This window comes from Astyanax mexicanus, chromosome 1, assembly GCF_023375975.1.
Source record: "Astyanax mexicanus isolate ESR-SI-001 chromosome 1, AstMex3_surface, whole genome shotgun sequence".
Classification (NCBI taxonomy): Eukaryota; Metazoa; Chordata; class Actinopteri; order Characiformes; family Acestrorhamphidae; genus Astyanax; species Astyanax mexicanus.
This window is the reverse complement of record NC_064408.1, coordinates 34,340,983-34,362,790: the sequence shown is the minus strand read 5'-3', so window position 1 is coordinate 34,362,790 and position 21,808 is coordinate 34,340,983. Positions and strand designations below refer to the sequence as shown.

The following is a 21,808-nucleotide window of genomic DNA, read 5'->3' as shown; positions in this document are numbered from 1 at the left end:
TGAGTCACCAGCATTCACATTCGCCCGCTGTGTCATCCGGCAGTGACCGTCACAAAATGACACACAGGCTGGAACTACAGAAGGTATAAAAGGTTAGAGTGTAAAAATAAAATGAGCGCCCTATGAGCACCAATGAAGGAGTAGAGGATGACCAACACAAAATGTGCAGCAAGAGATGAGCGGTCTGTCTCTGACTTTACATCTATAAGGTTGACCAGCTAGGCGGGAGTGTGTAATCTGTAATTATAAAACATTAAAGTGGAGTCCTTTATGGTAGGTGGAGTGGATAACACGAATACGGAATGTAGATACATGTAAGATGTGGTGTTAATGTTATAGATGATCGGTACATATTCTTCACTCCAAAAACAAACTGACAATTACAATGTTACAATATACTTTTTTTATAAACAAGTTATTTTGATGTTTGTTGACTATTGTTGCTAAGACACAGCTGATCCATCATGTTGTTGTGGTGTCATGCTAGTGGCAGAAACAGCAGTAATGTGGCACACGAGTTGATGTCAATTCATCCGCATATAGGAAACAGGGGGCAAAAAATACATTTTCTAAAAAAAAAAAAAAACAAACAAAAAAAAAAACTAAGTGTAGTGTGTAAAATATTATAACTTATTTAGCATTCAAATTAGTAAAGCTCTAACTATGACTTTTACACAGCACTAAATGGAACTACATGGACTGACGAGTAGTGTCAGTGTAGTGAAATAAATATGGGCTCAACACAAAAACCAGGCCAGACATCAGTTTCTGCTGAGAGAGGGAGTGTGTGTGTGTGTGAGTGTAAGCGGTTGTGTGTGTGCTCTTCAGAGTAGCTATCGTTAGTGTAGCACTAGTTTCTTGCAGATATAGGTCCCCGTCCTCACACCTTCTTAACACACACTAACCCTCTCCCTCTCTCGCTCTAAGAGCTTTAGGCTTTTCACACTCATTCATCCTGCTGTTCTTTTGTGTTGTGTGTGAGATTGAGGGTGACAGAGAGAGAGAGAAAGAGAGATAGTGGAAGAGAGAGAAAGAGAGGCTGGAGAGATAGAAAGAAAAGAAGAATCAAAAATAGAGAGAGAGAGGTGTAAAAACTGGTGGATGTGAGAGATCTTTCTATTTTGATGCAATGAACATTTCAGGCCTGAGGAGCATAAAGACCCCCGTAGAGTAAACTGCTTATTAGTGCCCACCAAGCATAACACAGTCCATGTCCACACTTGCATAGATACACACAGACACACATATTACCTTTTAGCTCTGTCTTTTTCATCTTCGTCCATCAAGTCGTCCACACAGCTGCTGGTTCTGGAAAGTAAAGTAAAATGTAAAATTGAGATTTTCTGATTCCTAAACCTGTTTTCATGTCAGGGATATTGGAAAACACACACTAACACAGGATAACTTTTAACATAAATTTTAGATGTGGGTCAAAATATTCAAACAGACTATGATAAGATATAACATTGTAATTTGTGTATTTTGTCAGAGAGATACTTCTCTATATTTAGCCTATTATATGGATAAAATTACAGTGTCCATGTTTTCTACAGCTACTGAGTGGAAATTAAATGCTAATGAAGTCATATAGACTTATGAATTGCTGCCCTTCTGTTTTTTGTCCATTAACATGGTCACTTCAGAGTCAAAACGTGTCCACTAGCACTTAAGCCTCAACGCATTCTTTTCATTTCAATGGAGAGAGACGCTGCATGCCATGGTACATGCTGGGTTGTTGAGCAGAGCTCAACTTTATTCAAATGAATATGGTTGATGCGCTGCATCCAGCCAATTAGGGAACAGTTGGCTGTGATGTCACACACGTATTCGCACCACACACACAGAACAGGCACCTTTCAACTAAAAACAGCAGAATATGGATTTATAGAACTATAGATCACATTGAGGTTTATTAAAAAGTGACATCATAAGAGTTGAGAGATCGGGCACGGTGGAATACGTTGAAGAAAAGTAGTGGACCTTTTGTTTTTGCATAGCAGATTTAGCATCCTTAAGAAAAGCATCAGCAGCATACCATTATTAATGTAGCTATAATAATTTAGTAAACAATATCATGCAAACAATTGAACTCAATTAAACCATTGAACCATTTAAAAATCTCCCAGTTTACAAATGTAATTCTAGACCTATTTTACATTTATTATCTGCATTTGGAATAGTACAGAACATTAAAAATTCACTTAATAATTAGTAATCATGGTTTAAAAGGTTGTCTTTGTGGAAAATTTGCTAATTTTTACACTTGTAACATCAACAACAAACACTGTATCATTTGACTTTAAAATACATTACATTAATATCCAGCACAATAACATTAAAGCAATGTGCACTTACTCCCATTCCCTCCGGCTGGACGGACAAAGCCCACCAAATTCAGAAAGGTTGTCCATGCTCACTCCTTCTCCCATCCAGGCCGCCTGCGAACGCTGCCGTGTCCCATTCGCGCTGACTGCGCTCAAACTGCTGCGAAAAAGCCCACGCTCTCCCTCTGCTAGCCCTAGGCAGCTACCAGCTTGCCCCCAGCACCAGACCACTGATGGCTAGCTGTTAGCACAAACCTTCTGGTGGCTAGCAGCTGTTTCTTCAGCTGCTACCTCTGTCCCAACCGGCTGGACGAGCCTTCCAAGACGACGGTTAGCTGATCATCCGGACACAGCTAGCCAGTAAAGCTAACTGCTAGCACTGACAGGTTGTAACTCTGCTAGTTACCTTCGGATTTCCATGGAGGTCAGTTGTAGAAAGTGCAGCACCTGAGAGAAAAAGAAATAACATGAGAAAGGTTAAAACAGGTTTTAGCTAATATTTACTTGATACTCAATATAATTGTGGAAGTCCCAATCCAGACTGATCCAATCCTTGTGTTTCTAAAGGTAATACACTAAGTATTTAGCACTTGTGACCCTTGTCCAAAAAAGCTGCCTGGGGTGAAACACTCTTTATAAATTCAGTATGAATGGGACAGTAATATGGTGATTATTAAAAACCTGATGACTAGTATTTTATCCAGAAAACTTGTATAACTTTTTGTATAATTGTGTCCAGTTTTTTTTGTATAATAGTTAAGGTTTGCATGTATGCATTTATGTTTGATTGTTTATAGGCTTACAGTAAATATTCTACACTTTAGAATTCTGGTGTACTTATTCGTTTCAGCCTATAGGAAAATGATTTTGCTCAAATGTTGATCTTTGATGTCTCAGTAGGCATATTTTGCAAACTAACTTAGGTTTCATTTAGAGATCAACTTGGTTACAGACATTTCTGCTTAAATTGTCCCAACTGCTTACCAACTCTTACCAATGCCATTGAGATCCATTCTTAACCGCAAGAGAAGACGCATGTGACATTACCAGCTGGTTAACTAGCTCTTGACCAGCACAGTGTAAAATGAACAATATTTTTATCATGCTGGTCAACCACATGGTCAAGCTTGGATGTACTGACTGTCTAGTTTGTTCAGGTTGATAGCTTGTAATTTACGTTTATGCTTGTAGATCAGCTAAACCATCAAATACATATCACATCCTATGCTTGTCAAGAGCTAAGCTAGTCAGTCAGCTTTTAACCAGTTTAACCAGCTTGACCAGACCAACCTATTTTTCCAGAAGGGTTTTCTATTAAAAAAACAAAGGCCTGCAAACATGCTAAGCTAGCAGCTGTATGTGTCCTTTACTTATTAGCTAGAGTTACATTAGCTTTGAAGCTCCAGAGCTGAAATTATGAACCTGTAAAAAAGTTTTTTTGTGCTAATATGTGTAAAAGTGGGTCTCTGTAAAATATTCTGTGCTTATTTACACTCAGAACATTCCCAACACATCATTTAAGCAATATTTACATTAGCATCTAGCACAGCTACTTTAGCAGAGTTTGTACTTAATCTCATTAGCTTTGTAGCTCAATTACTAAAAGTACAGCAGCAAAATGTCAGACACCAAGCATTCCTCAGTTGTTGGACTACATTTATTATGACTAAGCTATTTGTTAAGTCTAATTATGGTCTGACGTAGAGAGCTAATCTTTATATTAGCCCTGTAAAACTTCTGCTACTTGCAGGAACCATAAGGATATGTCTGTGTAGTTACACAGAGATGAGTTTTTTCCCTGAAATCTCACCAGAAAAAAGTGCCTGTGAGATTATTCATAACAGCAAATGAACAAACCAACCCCATTTAAAAACAGTGAATGATTTATTGGGTACAGCAAATTAACCTTTTGAAAGGCTCCAAATACGCAGTGAAACGGCTATTAATCTGACTGGAATCAGGTCAACAGGCGTGTGAATAGAAATCAGCCGGAAAGCCACGTCAAGACACGGCGGAAAAGCACGGCCATTCTAGCCTTCTATTCATCCCATTCTTTCATTCAGCAGCCTAACAAACACAACAGCCACCTCACAGCCACTCACGGAGGTGACTCTTACAGTCAGATCTCGTCCTGTGTGTGTGTGTGTGTGTGTTTGTGTCTGCCCTGCCTCAACAACACAGCAGTTCCTGAAATCTCTGACAGAGTAAACTTAGTTCTGATTCAAAACTAATCACATTTTGGCGCAAAATACAGTTTATCGATTTTCAAACCAAATATAATTATCAGTCAAAACAGGTCTGAAGTTTAGATTCTCTAGTTTTACATCGAAGCTGCAACACTAATATTCCTAACAAATAATGGAAGCAAAAGAATTAGCCTAAACTCTCACACAGCCATGTTTAGCTAATGAATCAAACCATCTACAAAATGTTTCCAGTAACGTGAAGAACAGTTTAGCCCATTAGAGAAGAATTTAAGCACCAAAGACACAGTTTTTAGCAACTGTTTAAAAAAGACAGTGTGATGTACACTGTCAGAAAACACAACAAAATACTCTTTCGCATAAAACAACCAGTTAATAGAAACACGCTAGAAATCAGCTGGAATACCATAACAACCACATAACACACTCAACACAACAGCCTTGCTTAGCAACAAAAATGCAATCACTTCAGACGGTCAGTTAAAGGTCCTTGGGTGAGAATCCTAACACTACATTCACCTATGAGTGTACCAGATTTAACTTATATGTCTAGAGTACATAGGCCAAATTTTGTCAATGTTGGTTTGACAACTGACAACATTGTTAAACACATTTCTAAAAGCTTGTGCCTGTAAAAGCTTTTGTAGTTCCTTCCTTCTTCAAGATTCATCATCAGAAAAAGCTATTCATTTTTAAACAGGAAAACCTCTCTCTACAGACTGTTTTGGAGCTACTGAAGGAGGTCAGCAGGTGTGTTTGCAGCACACATAGCATCTTTCACAAGAGTGCCTCTTTAACAATATGGTCTGAGGTTAGTTTCTGATGATCCAGATGCCCTGACTTCACTATGTTGGCTAGACCTGCTTTAATGGATTGATTCGGCCAGATTAGGGAAAAGAAAAACTGTGTAAATGTGATGTTCAGCAAGGACCATCGTATTTAAGCACAATGTTATTTGTGCAATGGTGTTCAGTTTTGGTGTTAAGCATAAATACAATCAGGTCTGTAGTCATGAAATAGCTAATCAATAATCAATGACACTCTTTAGAACTTCCCAACCAGCTGTGGTGAATGTGCATAACCCACATGTGATGACAAAGCAACCGAGCAGCTCTAAAAGCTCAGTAAATATTACATCCGCCCGGGCCGGCTGAGAGTGACCTAGAAACCAACTCACATAATCCAACACACCAGAGAGAGAGAGAGAGAGAGAGAGAGGAAGATGAAAGGAGAAAAAGGCATGAAGAGGAAGACAGAGAAAGAGGGAAAGGGGAGGAGATGAAATGAGAAAATGAAAAGGAAAGAGAGAGATAGAGACTAGGGAAGAGAAAAAGGGGCAGATGCTGAAGGGGAACATAGAGATAGAGAAATTGCAATAAAATGTAGAGAGGTGGGAGTAAAAGAGAGAGAAGGGAAGAGAGATAGAAAGAGTGACAGTAAGAGGAAGAGTAAAGGGAGAAGGAGGGAGACAGTGAAGAGGGAAAAAAGGCAAGGAGAGAGCAAGAGAGAGAGAATGCAATAGAGACTAACAGGAAGTAATGAATAAAACAACAAAGGAAAAAGACAATGAATGTAAGAGTGGACCAAACACAGTGTGTATGTGTGTGTGTGTGTGTGTGTGTTTGTCAGGTCCCATAACCCATAAAAGCAGAGAAAGCCTTGTTAAAAGCGTTTCATCATTAAACAAACATGTCTGCTAGAAAACATTCACCCACACACACCTAAACTGTTCTAGCCCTGTAGTGCTGTGTTATATATGTACACTGATGAAGTGAATCATATTGATTATACCATAAGAGTGGTGTACGTGACATACAACATGTTTCAAGTTCCAGTAAATCCAGTGTTAAACATTTGAAATGTAAGTAGAGTTCTACAGTAGTAAACTCTAGCAAACTAACAAACATAACTAAACAGGTTATTAAAAAGATTAATCTACAAACAAGCAAACAAGAAGAAGGACAAACTAACTGTCAAACAATTAACTGGACAAGAGCACAAATAAACAATCTGACAATCAAGCAGACAAAAAGATAATCCAATGAACAATCTGAAAACTATCAAGCAGACAAAAAGACATTTGAACAAACAAACTTAAAAAACATAATTCGCACATACAAAAAAACGAATTCAAAAACGGACACAATAACAACCTAACAAAACAACAATTGAGCAGAAAATTGACAAATAAACTGATATTGAGCAAACAATAATACAAAATAACAAACAGACAGACGGTCAAAGATACTTAGAAAAATAAACTGGCAAACAAGCAAATGAAAGCTTGAATGGAAGAAAAGCAGCTGTTTGCCTCTCAAAATGATCACACATTTGTTTTGGTTACCTGTGCATTAGTCTCGCGAGACAAATCTCGTGAGATTTCATGGCATAAAATCTCGTCACACCCCTACCAGCCACCACAGAGAAAATCAGTAAATCATATCACTATTCATGCATTTCTTTACTAAAAGAGCTGTGTATGAACATACAAACTGAAGAACAGCCTCTGAGCTTCTCTTGCTGCACCACATCACAGCTGTATTGAGTTCTACAGTGGTCTTGTTCTGGATTTAGTGCAGTTTTGCTTTCATGACTCTGCGGTCAGTAGAAGAAAATCGCCAGCCTGTATATGAAACACATTAATCCCAGGGCTGCAGCTCTATTCGTCCAGTAGACAGGATCATTTAACAAACCAGGCTATAACACGCAGAAATGTGACCTGTTTCTTAAACTGTTCTTCAGTTTAACAGTTGACTACTTGGTCCAAAAATACTGCATAGAATGAAACTGCAGCAAACAGATGACTTAAGTGGCACTTTTACTAAAAACGGTATTTTGATTTTGTACATTGTCTTCACATAAGCAAACCAGTCTAAATATGCGATCACTGATTGGCCAATTTGTATAAATGCTGATCCTGAGAACCAAATCAGATAGATATCATATTCAGAAGTTAAGAATTATAACAGTACTGTGCATGGCTCCCCGGCAACAGTAACCTGCAGTTCCTTGCTCAACCGCAAGATAGATCTACAAAGATGCTCCTGAAAAGCTAGATCTGGTTTATGCAGGCTCCACACCATCAGTTCAGCTGTTTTTTACCATAAGTGAACCAAACTCATGCAATTGTAGAAAATGTAAAAGTGTCAGAACAGAGGAGAGCTAACAAAGACCACTAATCAGACATAACTGCAAACAAATGCGAACAACAAATAACAGTGCAGCAGAGGCAGTAAGCAAGCTAAAGGATTTGCATCCAATGTGATTGAGGTTTTAGTGCTATATAAGCAGATTTTTTGTTTTTCAATCCGTTCTGCAAAGGAATTATTTTTGATTTCAAAAAGTCAATCCAGATCATTATAGACCTTTAAGATGATCTTTTTAACTTCCACAGCTGGGAAACTTGAAAAGGTTGAAAATCTGCACTCTGTCCTGTTCATGAACGGTATTGTCAATCTCATCCTACTAAAAGATGAGTGGATGAGTGATTTTAATTATTACAAATGTCATATCATTATTATTACAAAGATGATGTACAAATTGAAAACAAACTAATCAGTAGACATCCTCTACATATAACAATGGAATTAATTGTTCCATTCTACCTTTAGCAGATATAATAATAGATATATACTTATTATCCTGATGGAAATGTTAAATACATTGGACACTGTATAGACGCACAAAATAGCATGAAAATAGATGAGGGTGCTGTTCTATTCCTGTGGGATAAGTAAGTAACTCACTTCAAATGAAATAGGTCAGTATTGTTTTGTCCATTTAAGAAAACTGAGAATATGAATTAACACAGACTTGTTATCAGAAGCAACTGTAGCAGCAGTGCATTTGTTTTGTTGTTAAGTTCAAATATCAAAAATCGTTCTCCAGATTAATTTACAGCACCTTTAATTATAAAGCTCACTCCACAACAGCACATGAAAAAAAGACTATTAGGTATATTAATAAGAATGAACTGATAATACTTCAACAAACAAAAAAACTAGACCAATCATTTCTCACAGCTTCATTACTCCCTGAAGGGGTTCAAATCAGGTTTTGCTGACATCTCACTCACACTCTAGCAGAGAGAGAGAGAGAGAGAGAGAGATAGAGAGAGAGAGAGTGAGGAAGGAGGTGTGCTTGTGACCTATATTTCAGCTTCTGTTCACAAACTCTCTCTGACACACACACACACACACATACACACACACATTTCTGCTGGTGTTTCTCTTTGGCTTTAGCACCATGCTAAAGTAAACCCAACACAGCCTGAAAAACAGCATTATATTCCATTCATCTAAATTTAAAAAAGAAGTAACTGACTTCAAATGAAATAGGTCAGTATTGTTTTGTCCATTAAAAAAAATGAGAACACAGTGTGAACACAGACTTCATCTTTGTCAGAAGCAACTGTAGCAGCAGTTTGCACAAATCCCAGCCTCTTCATGAATTTGGGGGCAACAGCGTTTGAAGGAGCACTGAAGAGAGGGGTGCATTTGTTTTGTTGTTGAGTTCAAATATCAAGAATCGTTCTCCAGAATCATTTACAGCACCTTTAATTGCACCTTTATTTGCAATTGCATGCAAGATAGAGAGAGAGCTGGTAAGAAAGAGAGAAAGAGAAAAAAAAAAAACAACACAGACTGAAAAACAGCATTATATTCCAATCACCTTATTTTTTTTAAATTGACATGCTTTTTTATATTAATAAGGAATATATAACATATATATAAAATATTGTAAAATCCAAAGGAACCAAAAATGTCTTAACATTCATTCAAACAAAGTAGTTTTAATAATAAGTTAGTGTAATATCATAAAAGTTTTATGATAATTAATATTGATTGTTAATATTATAACTCATAAACAAGCTGCAGCAGTGCTCCGTACCCTCAGCCTCCTCCACAAGCGTGCTGTTTGGAAAGGACGAGGGTCGCGTGAGCTGTTTGGCTTCAGCTTAGAGCTAAAGCTGAGGCAGCCTCTTCAGTAAACGAGTAAATGGTCTAATTTCTGTGAATCTGGATCAGAGTGTAATCTTTTTCCTCCTAAATTCCTGCTACACAGCCAAGACAAACCTGTTTACCTCACATTCCGCTCCTCAATTACATTTCAGCCCTTTTCTAAATCACTTATACCAAATAACACTGACCCTGCCTGCAGAACTCTGTCCCCACGTCCTGAGCAGCTCCTCCACCTTCAGACGTCACTACTTTCAGTCCAACTGAGATTTAACAATAGCGCACCTATCTTTCCAGCTGAGATTTTACACTAGTTTAGCTTACTTTCAGTCTAACAGACATTTTAGATTGGTTTAATTTTCAGTCCAACTGAGATTTAACAATAGCTCATCTTTCGGTCCAGCAGAGATTTTAAACTGGGTAAGCTGAGATATTAGCCTTTTTTTCTTTAAGTCAAGGTGAGATTTTAGAAAGCTTCAGCTTTCAATCCAGCATAGATTTGAGCCCAGTTTATTTTTCACACCAGCAGAGGATTTATTCTGGTATACTTTTCAGTCCAGTAGAGATTTAAGCCTGGGATAACTTTTAATCCAGCTAAGATTTTAGACAAGTTTTAGATTTATATCAGTCTATCTGAGATTTTTGCCTGGTTTCAATCAAACGTTCAATCAAAGTAAGACTTTAGACTAGTTCATCTTTCATTCCAGCTGAGTTTAGTCTAGTTTAAGTTTCAGTCCATCTTAGATTTGAGCCTTGTTTAGTTTTCAGTCCATGTGAGATTTTAGACTGGTTTAACTTTCAGTCTAGCTAAGAATTTAGACTAGTTCAGCTTTACTTACAACTAAGATTTAATCCTAGTTACACTTGTAGTTGAAACTGATATTTTAGAACAGTTTTAGTCCAGTTGGTGTATGGCATATAGTGTATAAGTAAGTTTTGGAAAGTTAAATGATAAGAAAATATCTGCTCTTTAGATTCAGTCAGTTTAGTTTTGGTACATTTCTGTGAGAAAAATCATATTAATTTCAGTGAGACTCACTGCAATTAACAATTCTCTGCCAGCAACATCCAAAGCAAATTTTATGTGTGGGGAATCTTGGTGAACTTTGGTTGTCGTCGACTAATCATGCAACTTTTTTGGCTGCATAGACAGTGGCTGACATTATTTGTTATTTTGGGTTTTATGGTCAGCAATGCTAATCGCTAAGTTAGCTTCTTGCCTGTATATCTGAACTGAACAACAAACTGCTGTAACACTAACATTTACTTTACATTGTATGTAATTATCAGGCATTATTATATGTTTACTTTGTATTTTACATATTTTGAGCTGCATTAGCCAGCCTGATAACTTCTAAGTTAGCTTCAAGCTACACACAGCTCTAGGTAGAAACAGCCTACAACTCATGCTAGAATATGGTTATGTTTACCTTGTTTTTTATTATTTGAGGCTTTTTTGGTGGCCAGGCTTTCAATCTGAAATCCACATCTCTGAATCTGTTACTACGTACTCTGCAACACAATGTCACTTTAGCTAAAGGTAGTCTGAATAAAACCTTTTATCCTGAGGTAAAGCCAGAGCAGTTAGTTGGTACTGCTTAAGCAAGTTAGCATGCTAGAACAAAGTTGACATTCTGCTTAAAATATTTATATAGTTTAGTTGGGCACATTTCTATCTACTTCAGTTCCTCCCAGAGTTGCTGATTCACTCTGGTATGAATGATTCATTCAATAACACATCCGATTCACATTGTGAAACTTGCACTCCCAGAAACCGAGGAAACTAAGATCAGTACAGAGGTGTGTGATTAGGCTCCATAACGCTCCATCCACAGCCACATCCTTTTCACAAGTTTATGCAAACTCACAGAAAATTGACCACGTTCTTACGAAATGTATATATCATTTTAAATGTTTAGACTTGTTTAGTAAACTACAAGTCAGAAAAAGAAATTAACAAAATATTAGAAGACACATGTCAAGATAAATACATCAAGTGGGTTCTGAGGGGGTTAATATTTAAATACGCAAATGCACTGTAAGTACAGGCTTTTACTAAAAACCTGCTGAAATATTTAGTATATTTATTATTGCAACAGAGTGGTATATTTAGAATGAACAGGGTATTGTAGAGTGAAGCCTTAAGCTGCCAACGCTGGAGCTCACAAGCAGCCGCCACACAGGTACTCACAACCTGCATAAATGTAACACACCCTCAACACAACCTCAGAGACAGCTATTCCACACTTTCAACATTCAAATACCATCCTGCTATCACTGCACAGTAGAATAGAAAAATAGAGGACTAAGAGAGACTAAGAGTTCTGATATAAGCTCATCTGCAAAGAGTGTATCTATAATTAACCGACTAAACCTCCTCTTATTGTTGTTCGCTCATCATCTCTTCACCCTGCTGTAACTATAACCACACTCAAACCCAGCCACTAACCACTCACACATACACACACACACACATGCTTGGTTTTGTTTAGAAGGCACTGGCAGAGCTGTAAAGTATTTATAAAATGTGTGTAAGTTTACAGGCATAAAGACACGGACACTGAACCACATGAAACACAGAAACAGAGGAAGAGCAAGTTTAACAAGACAAAAGTCACAAACACACACACACACACACACTCCTACTGGATATTGCATATGCATTTGTATGTGTGTGTGTGTGTGTGTGTGTGTTGGTGTTACAATGACAAATGATTAAAATACACTGAAACATCCATTGACTGTTTCACATCCAGGAGGTACATATGTATTGATACAAACACCCACAAGTCTTTTTTTGCTTTCTCTCTCTCTCTCTCTCTCCCTCTCTCTCTTTCTCTTTCTCTCTCTCTCTCCCTCTCCCTCTTTCTCTTTCTCTCTCTCTCTTTCACACACACATAAAATGAAGTTCAAGTTCAAAACCACAGCCGGCGTGCCTCACCGCATACACATTCCAAAAACAACTTACACACACACACACACACACACACACACACACACACACACACACACCTAAGGGCATTGGGCATATGATGGACAGCTTTAGCAAGTTTGCAATCATAACTGCCTAAACAATGTCCACCAATTTCTACAGTAAGAGCCGCTCAGACAGTACATAAACACACACACACACACACACCATGTTCAGCAAATCATGAATTCTGAATTAATCTAAGAGGCATTCTGAATGCCAGTGTCTCTCAGTAACAACACTCTGCACTCATCTCTGTATAAGTCATTCTCGATCACCTTTAATTTAACAACAACAACTAGCTACTAAAAAGAAAAGTAACAAGCAGGTTAAAAATGTCAGTAATTAGACAGGAACACTGTGGGCTGACACAGCAAACAACACAAGCAGTAGCAACAAAACCAAAACACTCACATTACAAAGAACAAAGCTCGCAAGGATCACAACACATTGTAGCAACAAAATAAATCCAGTGCCGTTAAACTACCTGTCTATCAGCAAAACTGGTGAACCAGATAAACAACAGACTGACAGATTCACCATTCTTTAACAAATGTAAAATTTCTTATCTCAAAATCTAATATTGAATATAAGTAATAGTAATAAAACTGTGATCAGGTTCTCAGGTTTTTCAGCGCTGCTGATCGGTCCTAACACTATTGGCCTCATGCCCATGATGGCTAAACACTACCACCAATATGGTAAATACAAGCTTTGGTGTATAATTACAGAAAAATACACTGAATATACAAATGTGGATAGAAAAATATGTAGACAATGATGGTTAAAAACAACACACTCAGCTTTTTATGGATTTTCACATTTTATTTTGGTCAAAAATGACAGAAATATTGATAGAGTTAAATAGTTTTGAGGCATTTTAGCCCCTATAATGTTTGTTTTCACCTTTACAAATTGTATCAAATAAATCTGGCAACACACACACACCTTTATACACTCAAAATACACAGACATGCACAGCCATAAATGTGTTTGAGGATCACAATTACTGCTGAAAAAAATAGCACTGAGAACAACAGCATCACTGTAATGAGTACTTGACACACTTTCACACAAACACACACACTCTGTGTTGTAGGGCAGGAATTGGTTGAGATGAAATGTTGTATGAAAATTGCCCCAGAGTTCAGGAAGATCACATTTTTTGGATTAAAATGAATGGTGCTTGGACCACATTCACTTTACAATGGCCATTCATCGTGCATCTAACCCAATTTAGGCTTTTTATCGCTGAAACCACATTCTTACATGAGTGGTGAAGTTATATATGTTTCAAGTGACTGTTACACCACTTCATTATGCTAAATTACTCCACTTAATCAGGTAATACCAATACATAGCCAATTGATCCTTCCATTTTTAGTACAAAGTGGTTATCCAAGTTACTGTAGCCTTTCTGTCAGCTTCAACCAGCCAGTTGACCTCTCTAATCAACAAACATCAGCACTGCTGCTCACTGGAGGTTCATGAAAATCCCAGAAGATCATCAGTTCTAGAAATACTCAAACCAGCCCTTCTGGCAGCAACAATCATATTACTACACCTACGTTTGCATGATTTTATGGCAGCAGTGTCGAGCATGGCTACCGTATTTTTCTATCAATAAACATCTATTTTCTGGTCTATTTTCATACATAAAGCGCATTTTAAGAGACACTTAAAGAACTTCTAATTCAGCAGGTCTCGCCGCTGGGTGGTGGTGGGGGTACATAACTAAGTTAAGTAAAGCTAAGCTAAGTAAAGAAAACTGTAATAAAAAAATACTTTCTTTTAAAGTCAAAGAAGTGCTGGATGTTAACGTGTTGGTTTTACTAATTTATCATTTATTCGTTATTAGTTATATCTAGTTATATCCACAAAATTGAGATATTTTAAAAATGTACAATGTTCATTCATTTAAAAACCATTCTGAAAATCTACAATGTAGACCCACATACATTTAAATGCACACTGAGAGAGGTTTGGAGAGATTAAGTAAGTTCGGTGTGTGTTTGTGTGTGTGTGAAGCTGCAGCACGTCTTTGCTGTAAGGTGATGAAAAGAGGGCCTCACATTAAAAAATAAAATGCTTTTGGAAGCTTGACAGTGCTGATAGTTAATTAAGAACCTCTGCTTTAAATAATTTACTATTAAAACACTGCACTTTTAATGAAGTGTGTTTAACTTGTGCGAGTGTGTGCCTGCTACCATTTGCTTTCACTGCAGATGTTAGTGTACACACACACACACGCACACGCACACACATGCGCACACACACACACACACACACAACAAGCTGAGGACATGGCTAAAAATGTCTGAGACAGATTTAGTATGTTTGGTTAGACTGAAGCACAAAGCTGCAGAACACACAAAACACAGAATAAAAAATCTGTTTGTTTTCTACAGAATAATCGAGTGTATAGAGCTGTTCACTGTAGAGATGTTTACTATGAAGCAGTTCATTGTAGAACTGGGTTGTGAGTTACCAATCTGCGAAAAAAAGCTTCTCAATGCATCTACAAAAATGTTCCTCACATTAAAATTTAAAGACTTTGGATTTTTCCTATGTACAGTACATACAATCATCAAAAACAGTCAAAAGATTGCATGATGCATCTTCAGGCCCTTAGACAGCACCGCATGACACCACTGCCGTATTTTTCGCACTATAAGGTGCACTTAAAATCCTTTAATTTTCCCAAAAAACATCAGTGCACCTTTTAATTCGTATGTATGAATTTTATCAGTCAGGTTGTAAGGAGCAGTAAAGCCACTCCGCTGAAGTCCACGTGAGTGTTATCGGCCTGTAGTCTGCTCCTAACCCTGGCTGGCACTGCTGGAACAGCATTAGCATTTGCTGCTAACTGCGCTAAGCACTAGCTCTTTCCCCATTCAGAGGTGAGTATTCAAGTTGCACGCTTCTGAATTAGGAGTTCCTTATAGTGTCTCTTAAAATGCACCTTATAACCCAGTACTTATGTATAAAAATAGACCAGAAAATAGTTAAAGCATGCAAATTAGAAAACATACATCTTCCCCTATACCTGTTATAACCTCCGCTCTACACAGACTGTTCATTCACTTTCCTTCTTTAGTTTCTCTATCATTATTACTCTCTCTTTCTCTTTCCTCAAGTGATGCTCCTTCCACACAGCAGAAAAAACACACACAAATATAAAGATGTTTGGATTCATGCCAACAGAAGTCAAACTGTCACGGCAACCCTTTACACACACCGTTACTCTTCATACACACACACACACACACCCACAAACACTTGACACGACGAGTGACATCCAACACTGCCGCCGAGGGGGATATCATAACTAGCCAGAAATATCAGGCAACCCTGCACCTTCCAATTAAATGCAGCTTAATTTGTCACACAGGGTGACACACAAGCACACACACACATACACACAATCACACACTATTCAAGGATTAGGAGGCATATCAAGTAACAATGACAATGATATTCTGATACACTCTTACAGAGTGCACCACACACACACAAACACACAGAAAAAAAGAAAAAGAGATCCTCCTGCTCTGTCATTCACAGAGAAATAGGAGATAACTGGGAGAACAAAAGAAAGACAAAGAAAAGAGAGGGAGGAGAGAAAAGAGGGAGAATGAGAGAGAGGAAAGACAGAAAGTGTGATATATAAAGAAAAAATAGAGAATAAAAAATGAGAAAAATAAATAAAGGGAGACATAAAGAATGGGAGATATAAAGAGAAAAACAGAGGAGGGTAGAGAGCTATGTGTGAGAGGAATGGAAGACTGGACATAGAGTTAGAACTTAGAGCCTGTTTATAACTGGTATTTTGGTGATCGGATTACCAAATCGGTACAGATTTCAATTGTCAGGCAAGACACAATGTGAACTGATTACAACTGGATCACTTAATCCACATTTGGAGGCGGTCAGAGGCCACTGCCATTTACATTTAAAACAACTGAACACAGAATGCAGACCTCGTTTTCCAAGTGAAAATACATACCGTATTTTTCGGACTATAAGGCGCACCGTATTATAAGGCGCACTATCAAAGAACGCCTATTTTCTGCTATTTTTCCATACATAGGGCACGTCGCATTATAAGGCGCGTTAAGTGCCTATATCAAAGTGAACAGGGGTGGCGCCATGTTTCCCTTCCCCCACCGGGGGTGGTCGCTTGCCGGTGGAGCGTCTCCGTATACAAATCTAGCTCTTTCAAAGTCAAACGAGTGCTGGATATTAATCTACACAGATTCCTCTCCTGAAAACTGTTTATTTGGGTGAGTAACGTGCTTCAGTTTATTTACAGTAAGCTTAGATTTCCAGATGTCCACTAAGGCTTGCTGCACCAGCGTTAGCATAGCTATCCGCTAGCACGCTAGCTAGTCACCTAAACTAGTAAAGTTAACCCAAACTTAAACCACAGCGTTACACTGAGTAATCCTGCGTGTTCTGGTAAGACAGTGAGATATTAGCTAGCGATTCGTCCCCCGTAGCTTGTTTTAACACGGTAAACAAGCAGATTACAGGCTGATAAAACTCACCTCTGAGAGAGTTAGCGCTTAGCATCTAGCTAATGCTAGCCAGGCAAAGCAGCACAGACTTACAGGCCGATAACTCACCTCTGAACGGTGAACGCTTAGCGATTAGCATCTAACTCTAATAATACTGCTCCAGCAGTATTAAAAGTGCTAAATTTAGAAAATACTGATCTCTGAACAGTGAAAAAGCTAGCTAGCTAAGCGGTTAGCATCTAGCTAATGCTATTGCTGCTCCAGCCTCGGAGCGGCACGGCTCTGCACGGAGTGTGTGTTTACTGCTCCTTACACCTGACGGGTAAAATTTAGATAATACTGATCTCTGAACAGTGAATAAGCTAGCTAATGCTATTTGCTGCTCCAGCCTCGGAGCTGCACGGCTCTGGACTCTGTATAGCACTGAAACTCTGTATAACGCTGCACGGAGTGTGTGTTTACTGCTCCTTACAACCTGACGAGTAAAATTTAGATAATACTGATCTCAGTGAATAAGCTAGCTAGCTTAGCGGTTAGCATCTAGCTAATGCTATTGCTGCTCAGCCTCGGAGCTGCACGGCTCTGGACTCTGTATAGCACTGAAACTCTCTATAACGCTGCACGGAGTGTGTGTTTACTGCTCCTTACAACCTGACGAGTAAAATCCATACAAAAGGCGCACCGTATTATAAGACGCACTGTCAATTTTTGTGAAAATTAAAAGTTTTTAAGTGCGCCTTATAGTCCGAAAAATACGGTAAGTGGAAAAAACATTAATATGAATAATAACTGCTGGAGATCTTGGCTTCTCTCTCCCTCTTGCTCCATATCCCTCTTTTGTGTGTGTGTGCTTGTGTGTGCCCATGTGCATGTGCTTATTTACCAGTAGATGACCTGTCTGCTGCTGCCCTTCTCAAGCAGCAGTAGACAGGCGGCGCTGCTCACACTCAGAACGCTGTGTATCTATTTCTTGTGTCAAGAATCAAAACTTTGTAACATTATGTGATTGTTTTTATTGCCTTAGGTAACATCGCAAGTCCCACTATGTGACTATTGCGCATGCACACATCGCGATAACAATGCTTAAACTATATATCGTGCAACCCTAAGTATGAGTACATTAGCATGGTGTTTTTTTTTTTTATTCGAACTCTTTAAGAAAGCAGGGCAGCCCCCTACCCTACTGGATTTCACTCAGTGTTGAATCATGTCTGTAGATCAGACTGATACTGAGTTATGAAGTATAGAACAGTGGCAGGTAATGTTAGCCCAAAACCCACAGTCTGCAAGGTGTGGGTGTTGGGGTTTAAAGTGTTAATAATAAATTGATACTAGGTTTTTGGGAAGTGTATCAATATTTTCATATACCACTGATCATCACACCACAGTATCTTGAATCACAGATATGTATTACTTCAGTTTTAGGAAAGACAGTTTACGGCTTGGACACGTTTATCTATTCATGACTGCCTTTGGCTCTGATTGGGAACATGTTAACCAAAAATATTATTGATCTAACAGGCATTTCTGGTGCTCTGATAATCAATCTCAGGGGTCACTGATCATATCCTAGCAGGGTCAGTGTGGCTGCAGGTTTTCATTCCGAAAAAGCAGCAGTCCCTCAGTGGAATGAGTGAAATCAAATGAGTTGATTGGAGTGAAAGGCTACAGACACATTAGCCCTTTGAGAATAAGATCAGTGACCCCTGCTTTTCCTCAGGAGGACACTGAGAAACTGAAGGACAGACAGACAGAAGGACGTAGTAAATAGAGAAACCTGATTCATTATTTAAATTCTAAACTAAAGCTGGAGGGAACATTTAGCTTTCAGCAGAACAATGACCCTAAAGGCCAAACAACACAGTAGTAGCTGAACAACTAAAACGGTGACCACGTCAATCCAATCATGAATCTACTACTTTCACTTTCATTACACTGGTACAAACAACACACACACTCCAAGGTCAGCTTTAACCCAGATTCATGAAAGAGCACAGAGAAGAGAGTGTAAAGGTCGCTGCCGTTGTCTTATTAAACGTCTTTACTGACAGGATTCAGCTTTGGAATTAATCATTTAAAAATGCAGTAAACTGTAAACTGTTACTGTAAAGCAGTGTTTTACTCCAAACTAAACAAATGCATCACTGTCAATCAGGCACTTCAGTCCTGCAGCAACATTAGATCAAATTAATCTGCAGCCAGTGCACGTGTTTAGTCAGGTCTGTGTATTTATGTGCATTTTAATTCTTGTGATGAACACAACTGAACTCTAATCTAGTGATTTAAACTATAGTACACAACTATAGTGGATTGTTAGAAGGTTTAAGAATGTCTAAGGATGCATTTTAACTACAATTCTTAAGAACATGATTTAGTGGATCTCAACATGCATGAATCAGACATAAATCAGACACTTGTTTTATTCTAGAAACACAGAATACAGAAATATAACTGGATATTAAAATCAATCTCCAATCAAAACTAACTTTCAAAGACCTGCATGGATTTCTGTTCCTTTTTAAACCTTGTAATGGGTAGAAAGCGAAACAGGGAGAAAGTAAGAGAGAGACAGGTAGAGGAAGTAAGCGAGACAAAGTTATAGACAATAAAGATGTTGAGAGAGAGAGAGAGAGCTTAATTAATCAGCTTAATCAACAGTTTAATCACAACTCTTCTTAAATAATTACAACCTATAACAATGTTATTAATATCTTATTCAGTTATCCTTTTTTATTATTTATTTATATAATTTACTTTTATACGTAAGATGTATTAATGTATGTGTATGTATGCATGTGTATATGCATGTGTATATATGTGTATATATATGTGTGTATGTGTGTGTGTATATATATATATATATATATATATATATATATATATATATATATATATATAAGTAAGAGGGCAAGAGAAAGGCAAAGTAAATGGACAAGACAAAGTAAAAGCAAGAGGGAAGTTGAGCGATAGTGAGAGAGTCAGGAGAGACAGTAAAAGCAAAAAAAAAAAGGTGCACAAAACAAAAGTTTGAAAACCCACACATACTGTTATACAGACACACACACAATGTGCACTTTACTTAGTGCTGTAGTTTTGCAGCCAGTTCAGTAAACCTGACAGTGGTATTAAATATTAACACAGTTAAACAGTGCACATACACACATACACAGCATGGGAGTGAGAGTATGAAGGTATGTCAGAAAGGAATGAGGCCAGAGAGAGAGAAAGTGGGAAAGAGAGAGAGAGAGAGAGAAAGCGAGAGTGGGAAAGAAAGAGAGAAAAATAGTGGTTACATCACTATTTCTTATGCAGTTTACAATAACATCTTTATGTTATGGAAGTTACAACAAATAGTCAACATATACCTGCATATTTAAATGTGTGTGTGTGTGTGTGCATGTGAGCACCTGTGTGTAAAGATATGTCCCATTTAATAGTAAATTATCTAACATGCAACGTATGTGTGTATTTACATTGACATACGCAAAACACACACACAGACTCACTGACAACACATTCTCGCACACAGCTGCCTGGTCTCAAGTCCCTTTAGGCGTAAGCACATTCTCATCATTCTAACATTCACAAGTGTAATCTGTACAAGTTGAAGGTTCTGCTTTTTAGGAATAACACCCAGAGCCACATTCTGGGACTATTTCCCAGAAAACGATTCTTCTTCTTCTGTGGACTTTAAGCCACAAGGGATAGCCCAAAGTTGATCAATTTGAACTCCATATCTATCTGGAGCATGCAGCTACCTCAGCACTACAAAGATGTAAACATTGATTCAGACTTAGTCCTAAAACTATGACAATACACTGTCTCAGGATGATGCAGCTTTTTTATAACTGCTAATATGTAACACAGTGGCCATATGCACAATGTCTGTCAAAAGTGAAGTTACCACATCATACTGCAGTATGATGTTTAGCTTCACCAACCTTAATATGTTTAAATGAAAAAAAACAGCAAATTGTTCTGTCTCTGGAAAAGAATATAAGCTCTGGAAAAAATAAAAGACAACTTAAAAATGATGAGTTTCTTTGATTTTACCAAATTAAAAATCGGAGAAATATATTTAAGAGGAAGACAGAAGCTGAACTGCTTGAAGTTTTGCACCAGTAGTGGCATAGATTTATCCAAAAGCAGTGTGTAAGAGTGGTGGAGGAGAGCATGCCAAGATGCATGAAAACTGTGATTATTCCACAAAATATTGATTTCAATTCTTAAAACTTTATAAATATGAAATTGTTTTCTTTGCATTATTCGAGGTCTGAAAGCTCTGCTTTTTTTTATTTTTTTATTTCATTTTCTGCAAATAAATGCTCCAAACGACAATACTTTTATTTGGCATTTGGGAGAAATGTTGTCTGTAGTTTATTGAATAAAACAACAATGTTTATTTTACTTAAATATATACCTATATATAGCAAAATTAGAGAAACTACATAAGAAACTGGAGTGTTTTTTTTTTTTTTTTTGTCTAGAGCGGTATTTATGTACAGTTTTGTTTCTATGCTCTCCTCCCACCTTCAACGGTTTACTATTTAGAGTCAGCGTCGGACTGTAGCTGCTGTACCATTTAAGGTGGAAGGGAAAACTGGAGGAAGAAGCCAACTTCAGCTTGTTGTGTTTTGCAGCGCCTCGCTCTGACCCACTTTAGCGCGCATTCCAGGCTTTCAGCGGCGGCTTCCTCAAACCCTCACAACCCGGCGAGTCGCTCCAGAACCGGGGAAGAGGGATAGATAACAAGCAACGTTCGAGTCGTGCCTTTAACTAATGAGAGCTTTTTATGCTCTTTATATACAGCTCTGGAAAAAATGAAGTGATCACT

General features: G+C 37.9%; 1 protein-coding gene across 6 annotated transcripts in view; it reads right to left on the bottom strand.

Moving 5' to 3' along the window:
• The window catches only part of npas2 (neuronal PAS domain protein 2), a 95,344-nt gene that overhangs the window by 28,579 nt on the left and 44,957 nt on the right, over positions 1-21,808 (bottom strand). For 4 of the 6 annotated variants that reach the window (XM_022680749.2, XM_022680759.2, XM_022680735.2 and 1 more), the window contains 2 exons: positions 2,356-2,771; positions 1,252-1,308 (listed from right to left, as the gene is read on the bottom strand). In XM_022680749.2, coding sequence (XP_022536470.2) covers positions 1,252-1,308; positions 2,356-2,429 — 131 coding nt within the window. In that variant the 5' untranslated portion in view covers positions 2,430-2,771. The remainder of the gene's footprint in view (positions 1-1,251; positions 1,309-2,355; positions 2,772-21,808) is intronic. The other 2 variants (XM_022680765.2, XM_022680754.2) reach the window with 1 other exon arrangement.